We start from the raw sequence: 7,909 nt of genomic DNA, 5'->3' as shown, positions 1-7,909 counted from the left end.
AAACTGAAAGGAAATACTTCATATAAAACACAAGGGGAAAATAACTTTAAAATATTTATCCTGAGGGTGAAATCTAAATTTGGGGGTAGAACAGTCACATGGTTTCTACCAGCAGTAAGATAGCTCCGTGTGTTACCGCAGGCAGACAGGCAAGCCGTAGGCTATGGGTGCAGCTCCAATAAGATACTTGAGTCGGGGAGCCTGGCGGGCCTGGCTGACATAGTAGAGAAGAGGGGCCCCTGGGCCTGCTTCGAGCCAGCCCTGCAGAAGAGCCTTTGTGTAGCGGTCAATGTCACGGTCAGTCACGTCCCAGAGATTACCCAGAAACAGGGGGCTGGGAAGAGATGAAATACAGTGAGGGCTCTATAACAGATGGCCCTGGAAGATAGTGGTGGGGAAGAAGAGAGGACTGAACCAACGAGGAACTCCCTCGGCCCACAGTTCCAGGAGGAGGACAGAAGGGGATCAAGGGTTAAAGGGTCCAGGATGGGAGGAAGGTGAGGCGTGAGAGGAAGGAGTCAGGTTCAGAGCTGGGAAAAAACCCAGGAGAGGTGCAGGAGTTTTAATGCCCTAGGACAGGTTTCACCCCTTGAGCCTCACCAGCCAGCCATGATGTACTTGAGCACGATGCCAGCCCCTTCCAGGTTTCCATGCACAGCCAGGGCTGCGCTGCTGCAGCCAAACAACAGGGCTACTGGCCGGCAGCTGAGCCGCAGGACCACCTGCCCATCAAGGAAGCGGGCACCAGCCCCGTGCCCTGCATATCTAAGGCGGAAGGAAGTGAGATAAGCACTGACCAAGCAGAGCCAGGCATCAGCCTGTAGTTCCAGAGGCTCTACCACACCACAGCAACCTTCGGTGACAGCATCCTCAGGGCTGCCCCTCTCCTCACCCCCACAACACACTCACATGTATAAGTCATGTTCTGTCAGGGCTGCCTGCATCTGTTCTGGGCTTGGCACCTCCCCGACCACCCCTCTCCAGCCAACTTCACTGCAGAGAAAAGGCGGGAGTAAGGCCAGGACCTGTACGGCAGGGATCATGTGGCAAAGACTGATGGGGACAGCAGACAAAGATGCCTCCAGTGATTGATTCTGGAGAAAAGCACAGTGCTCTCGGCCCTCTGACCTGCTAAACTTGGCTCGAAATTGCTCCTCTGTGCTTGACAGGTTGTTGTGAGGGTTCAGGACATAGAAGGTGCTCTGCGGATCCACCCCTTGGCTCAGCACTGGTGAGGCCCCAGCCTGAGGGGAGACACTGGTGATTAGGACAGGGCCCCACTGCAGGTCAGACCTTCCACAGCCTCCAAACCTGTTTCCACATCTGACTGTTTCTGAGAATTGCTGCTCTCCTCCCAGGTCTCTGCCTGTTTCTTCAGTTCCCCTCCAATTACCAATCCTCCCTAGACCCGACCCACTGAATCCCACCTCTTTGATGATGGAATAGCTCAGCAGGAAGTGGAAGGAGGGCAGCCGGGTGACAGGCAGTTCTCGAAGACAGGGCATGCTTTCCCACGGCAGCTTCTGTAGGTCCTGAGCAAAACACACTCCAAAGTTACTGTCCTTGGCCAGGGCCTAAAGAGGCCTGGGGGGAACTGGTTCCCACTACCCACTGCCCCCTTACTTACCTTGTCCAGCACCAAGACAAGGTGCTTATTGCTTGGTGCTGTCTGGCCCTGTAGATGCCCGACTGCCTCAGTCAGGAGCTCTTGGGCTCGTTCTGGCTGGGTTGGGCACAGCCCGTAGGCCAGAGCCTGAATGTCCTGGGTTGTGAGGGTACCAGCACCACTGAGCAAGACCTACAAGGGAACAGGGTTAGCAGGCGCCACACCCAGTGGTTTCCCCTTCCTTGCAGCCTGGACTCACTTTCAGCAGAGTGGGGTCAGGATACTGCCAGCCACAGTCCTGCAGCAACTCTTGCAGGCGGGAGGCCTCCTGTGCAGGGCCAGGCTCCTCACTGGAGGGCAGCAGCAGCCCCCGCCAGCAGCTCAATGCATGCTTCTCCAGGGAAATGATGAGGTCCTGGGAGCGGAAAAGTCAGAGAGGAAGCTGGAAGTCACACTTCTTTGCCCACGCGCACCAATGTTTTCGAGATGAGGAAAGTGGCTTCCAATGTATATATGTGCCCTACAGATCTTTCTGCCACTCATATGAGCCAAAGTCTGGACATTTTTTCATTTCCTGAAACTTTGGGAGTAAAAACTATTTATTATATATTGATGCGTTGTGATAAATATGAATAGGTGGGCAATGAAAGCTACAGCCAGGAAGCTGATATTTGGGCTTAAATTTATTTATTTAGAGACAGGGTCTCACTATGTAGTTGAGACTTGACCTGGAACTTACTAGGCAGCCCAGGCTGGTATTGAACTCACAGAGATCCTCCTGCCTCAGCCTCCCGAGTGCTGGGATTACAGGCCTGAGCCACCACGCCCGGGTTGGGTTTAAATATTTTTATCTTTTTAAAAATTTGAGCCAGGCATGGTGGTGCATGCCTGTAATCCCAGACTAAGGCAGGAGAATCGCCACAAGTTCAAGGCCAGCCAGGGTTACACAGTGAGTTCAGGGCCAGCCTGAACTATAAAGCGAGACCTTGTCTCAAAAAACCAAAAACTTGGACCAGGTATTTAGCTCAGTGTTCTACCACCTGCCTCACAAGCACAAGGTCCTGAGTTCGATCCCCAATACCAAAAAAACAAAAAAGCAAAATAAAACAAAACAAAACAAAACAAAAAACCAAAAAAAACTAACTTGAAACAGGGTCTGGCTAAGTTGCCAAGGTTGCATCAAACTCCCAATCCTCTTGCCTTAGCCTCCCAGGCATACACCATATTTGGCTCTTCTGTGTCTCTTTGAACATTCCATTGCCACACCCCTTTTAAGTCTGATACTCTTATTATTTAAAAATCTTCCTTAAGTGAATTTTCTTTAAGGCCTAAATTTCCACAAAGGACTTGAAGTAGCTGACCGTTGACCTGAGCCCTCTGCTGGGGAAGACACTGGCACCCAGGTCACTCCTGGGGCAGCCCCGAGTAACCCCCCAGGAGCACACACCTCCATCCTGTGGTCCAGGGCCAGGCGGCCCGTCCACCAGGCTCGCTTGTCAGTACAGCTGCTGTTCTCTTTCTGGTCCTTCTGGATGGCGTCAAATTCTCTCAGGGCTGAACTCAGAGGAAGCTGTGGGTGATGGGGTTGTGAGTGCTTGGCTTACCCAGAGATCACCACTGCTCCATCCCGCAGCCACGGGACGTGAGCAGCTTGATCAAAAGGCCACTATGGCTTAACATTGCTCCTTGGTCCCGGAGCCCTACCTTGCTCTGGGTGGTGGGAATCTGCACAGTGACTGGGGGGTTGTTCCTTTCCAGTCGCGTCAGCAGCAGGGTGTTGCCCACAGTTCCAGGCTGGAGGGCAGCCAGGGCCAACACACAGACAGTCACCCCTGACACAGAGGACACACTCAGAATCATGTTAACTGCTGTGAGGAATTCCCATCTCTGTCCTGTGCGTGCAGTCCCTATCCATCAGTCAAGACAGCTCCAGCTGGAGTTTAAGGAGCCCTCTGCTGCCCTTCTGGCTCCCTGAGGACAGGAAGTTCCTACTTCCTTGTGTCCCTCACAGCAGTTAACAAGGGCCCCGCACAGAGTGAGGTACTCGGATCACCTATCAGCGGGTCTCAAGTTAGTGTAGGAAGACAGCAGACAACCTGAAGAAAGCCTCAATTTGCTGGTAACCCAACTTTGAGGGTAAGCATAGACTTCCTGGCTCGGCATACATCTGTCTAGTGTGAGAAACATGGCTAACAGAGGCAGAGGTACACAAACAACCAGTGCCTCAACTCTACCCTACTAACTCAGCAGGAAGATGTGAACGAGACAGAAGAGCCAGCCAGAAGCTGCCCTCATACCACTGGGGAGCAGAGCCAGGTCCTCCTGGAAACGTTGTTTCTCGGGCTGGGGGAAGGGGCCAGATCCCAACGTCCTGAAGGAAAAGAGTCGCTGGATGCGGGCCGCAGGGACATCACCAGGCGCATCCTGGAGGCTCAACCCCTGTAGCTGGTCTGCCAGTTTGAGTGATCCTTGATGCTTCTGGGCCTTGCTGGAGGCAACACAAACAGGGATGAGTCCCTTTCTCCAAAGTTGGGACCCTCCCCATAGTGTGGCTGGCTCAAGGCCCAGGAATGGTGAGTGCTCACCTGAGCTGTCTGTGGACGTGGGTGAGCAGCTGGTGGCGACAAGTAATGGACACAGACTCAGCAACGAGGAAGGCAGTGGCATAGGGATCAAGGTGGCCCAGGCACAAGGCCAGGAGGCGGCAGAGGTGGGCATAGAGCCCACTAGGAGGGCAGTGACTAACCCCGCGGAAAGCAATGCTCAGGGAGTCACACAGGGAATCCACGGTAGAAGAACCTAGAGGAAAGTCAAGATACTTGCTAAAGATCAGTCTCCAACTTCTTAGCTGACAGAAACTTCTAAGGAGTGTTTATCTCATCTCTCCACGAAAAAGAGCAGCTACGCTTTATGAAGGAGTACTTAATAGCAGAGTGCTATGCAACTACAGGTATCACCTCACTCCAGCCTCCCAAAACCTTTTTTAATTTTGGGTTTATTATTATTATTATTATTTTTCCTGGTACCAGGGATCGAACTCAGGACCTTATGCTTGCAAGGCAAGCAGCAGCAGCACTGAGCTAAATCCCCAGCTGCAATTATTGTTTTTTTTTGATACAGAGTCTCACTACATAGTTTAGGCTGGCCTCAACTCACAGTGATCCTACCAGCCTCAGCTGGCATTATAGGCATACAAGGTCAAGTGTGGCTTTGAGACAGGCTCTTACTGTGTAGTTCAGATTGGTCTAGAACCCACTATGCAGCCTAGGTTGGCCTCAACCCACGGCGATCCTTCTGCCCCAGCCTCCTGAGTGCTGGGATTACAGATATATACCACCATACCTGGCTATTTTTGGTTTTTTAAAACAGGATTTTTTTTTTTTGAGACAAGATTTCACTATGCAGTTCAGGCTGGCTTTGAATTCAGCCTGAACTAAACTATGTAACCAGGCTGTCCTCAAACTCAAGGCAATCCTCCTGCCTCAGCCTCCTGCATGCTGAAATCACAAACCCCATTCAACAGTGAAGGAAATAAGCTCAGAGGGGTTAAGTTACTGCACAGAGTGCTAAGATTCAACCAGGTTCCACACTTCCAGATTACTCGATCTAGGTAGAGACACAATGCCAGAACCATAGACAGTTTGGAAAGACCCAAGTGACTGGACTTCAGCGGCACACTCACCAATGGCTAGGGACACTGTGGGGGGCTGGAGCCAAGGACTGTGGTCCCTGTTGCTCTCACTGCCTGAACCCAGGAAAGGCAGCTCTTCCTTGCTGGAATCCCGTCTCAGCACCTCACATTCTCCTATGGGGGGATCAGCACCTGCAGCTGGTGCCTTCCCACCTGGGGAGAGAATATGACTTCCTTATGGAGTCCCCTCCTCCTGTCACCCACTCTGTTCCCTTCTACATGCCAGTTCCATACAGCCAGAAACAGCTCTTCCTGGACTCCCTTGGCACCAATTATCATGGCCCCCCACCCCACTTTCTGCCAGTCACCCATGTCACCATACCTGAGGCTGAATCTTTCCCATCAGAGCCCCTGAGGGTCTCAAAGCTCATTTCCATCCAGTTGTTAGTCAGTTCCTCCTCAGAGATGGTCCTCATGATCTCAGGGCCTAGCTTGGCCTGGCCACAAAGGGCTGTCTGGGAACCCTGCTCTTCATAATGTCTTGATGCCACCTTCTTGGTTCTCCGACTCCTACCACTCACAGGGCCACTACCAGGGGCAGCCACTGCATCTGTCTTCAAGCTTAAGCCTTTGCTAGGCCGGCCTCGGCCTCGGGAAGCAGTGCCCCGTCTCTTAGGTTCCTCCACAAGCAGTACCTCAGTGGAGACAGGGTCTTCCAAGTCACTGTCATCACTGAAGTTCACCTGGGATTAGAGGAAAAGGAGGACCAGAGGGCTTTCAGACACCACCTTCTGACAGTAGGTGGTGCTACAGAGGCAACCACAGGCACCGTCATGGGGGCCTCTGAAGGCTTAGAAATTAACTTCCCCATTATACTAGCTACTCTTCTTTTTTCCCCCGCCTTTTCTTGAGAGGGTCTCACTACGAAGTTTAGGCTGGCCTTGAGCTCCCAGTGCGCCTCCTGCTTCAGCCATAAATGCTTGCTGGGATTACAGGTGTGCACCACTTCCCCTGACAACACGGCCTACTCAATTCCAGCAGTGGTTCCAATGTGAAAGGAGAAAGAAAAAAAAGATAGGAAGGACAAAAAGGAAAAAAAACACAGAGTTAAAGAAGATGTAGGGATCCTGCCAACAGCAAGTCAAGGTTCTGCTCAGCCCTGGGAGTTATCCCACAGGAACACTGCTCTGAAGAATGCTGTACTTCACCCCCAGCCCCAAGACCAACACTACCTGGCCACAGTCCCATCTCACCTTAAGGCGTGTCTGGACCCTCTGCCGAACTCTGGGGGCCTGGGGAACCTCGGGCTTGCTCTTCATAGGGTAGACTTCTTCAAACACAGTGAAGGGGACACGAGGGCCAGCTGGCCTGACCCGGCCTGTGGGCTTAGGTGTACAGGGTGGTCCTCCACCTTCTGGGCCTCTGTGAGAGGTATGGAGGAGGGGAGCAGAGGCTACCTGCTGACGTCCTCGCCCACATCGTTTTTGGCCCTGAGTCTTGGAGGGCTCAGAGCCTGGGGGGCTTTTGATTAATGATGGCTGCCAGCCCCAGGAGCTTGCAAAAAGTTGGGTAGTGCAGCAGCTGAGGCCAGCCAGCTTTGTGAGGGCCTGAATTAAGAGCAGGCTGGCTCGCCAGGGCTCCAGCTGGTGGATCCGTGCTGCCATGAACTTCAGCCCTGACTCCAGGATCTTCCCCAGGCTCTTGTTTGATGGCTGATTCAGGCCCTCCAGTGCCAGCTGTGTGTACACCTGAGCCAGGAGCTCATCCAGAAGGCTCGGGACAGGGGAGGTGGGTGCTTTGTGACTCAGGGAAGCCTGGAGAGTTTGGGTGAGGCGCTTGGTAGCCGCAGGGCAACCCTTCAGAACGACCTGCAGCAGCTCTAGACCCTGGGCCTGATGGCCTGTGGCCAGCCTAAGCCCTGCTGTGACCAACACCCAGCGCAGACAGATTGCAGAAAGGACAGGGCTGGCACAGAGCGAGCAGTCACACATGGGCGAGTGAGACAGGAAGCCGGGGTGGGGCAGAGGCTTAGTCTTCAGGACTGGGGAGGAGTTTGTCGAAGTTGCGATGGGGCCAGGCTCCTTGGCCACAGTGGCCACCAGCTCCAGAGCAGGGCCTCTTAGGAAAGACTCCTCCTCCAGGAGCTGTGGGGGCCGGGGGACCTGGGCCTGCTGCTTTCCCTTCTGCAGTTGGATCTTCTTCACAGCATCTGGGTGTGGGGCCACCCTCCCAAACTCTAGGGAGAGAGAATGGGGATTACAAAAACCTTGGTGTCCAGTACTTCCTGAGCTATCTTAGGTCCCAACTCCCTAATATATGTGCTATTTAGTCATTGCATAAGTCATGTTACTGCAGCTTATTAGCTTTTAGAGAAATTCCCTAATGTTTTCCTCCCATCCAACAAGGGGTCAACAGCAAAAAGCCCCAACCTACTGCTCAGAGGACCATGGCTCGAAAGCAAGCTGCCTCCTGCTCCAAACTGGCCCAAAACATTGAATTTCTGAATTTTTTCATTAAAAAAAAAATCTAGGTAACCGGGCATGGTGGCACACGCCTGTAATCCCAGCACTCGGAAGGCTGAAGCAGGAGGATTGCTGCGAGTTTGAGACCAGGCTGGGCTACACAGTGAGTTCCAGAGCAATCTGAACTACATAGTGAGACCCTGTCTCAAA

At 52.9% G+C, this 7,909-nt stretch overlaps 1 protein-coding gene across 1 annotated transcript in view; it reads right to left on the bottom strand.

Annotated features, from left to right (window-relative positions):
• The window catches only part of Espl1 (extra spindle pole bodies like 1, separase), a 26,634-nt gene continuing 18,725 nt past the window's right edge, over positions 1-7,909 (bottom strand). The window contains exons 18-31 of the mRNA XM_010609306.2: positions 6,491-7,473; positions 5,620-5,980; positions 5,289-5,450; positions 4,192-4,405; positions 3,904-4,094; positions 3,311-3,438; positions 3,054-3,176; positions 1,866-2,021; positions 1,628-1,798; positions 1,428-1,532; positions 1,129-1,244; positions 910-993; positions 601-765; positions 1-334 (exon numbers count right to left, since the gene is read on the bottom strand). Coding sequence (XP_010607608.1) covers positions 133-334; positions 601-765; positions 910-993; positions 1,129-1,244; positions 1,428-1,532; positions 1,628-1,798; positions 1,866-2,021; positions 3,054-3,176; positions 3,311-3,438; positions 3,904-4,094; positions 4,192-4,405; positions 5,289-5,450; positions 5,620-5,980; positions 6,491-7,473 — 3,161 coding nt within the window. The 3' untranslated portion in view covers positions 1-132. The remainder of the gene's footprint in view (positions 335-600; positions 766-909; positions 994-1,128; positions 1,245-1,427; positions 1,533-1,627; positions 1,799-1,865; positions 2,022-3,053; positions 3,177-3,310; positions 3,439-3,903; positions 4,095-4,191; positions 4,406-5,288; positions 5,451-5,619; positions 5,981-6,490; positions 7,474-7,909) is intronic.

This window comes from Fukomys damarensis, unplaced genomic scaffold (genome assembly GCF_012274545.1).
Source record: "Fukomys damarensis isolate Sample0158 unplaced genomic scaffold, DMR_v1.0_HiC HiC_scaffold_15, whole genome shotgun sequence".
Classification (NCBI taxonomy): domain Eukaryota; kingdom Metazoa; phylum Chordata; class Mammalia; order Rodentia; family Bathyergidae; genus Fukomys; species Fukomys damarensis.
The sequence above is the reverse complement of the archived record's forward strand: the minus strand, read 5'-3'. Positions and strand labels throughout refer to the sequence as shown.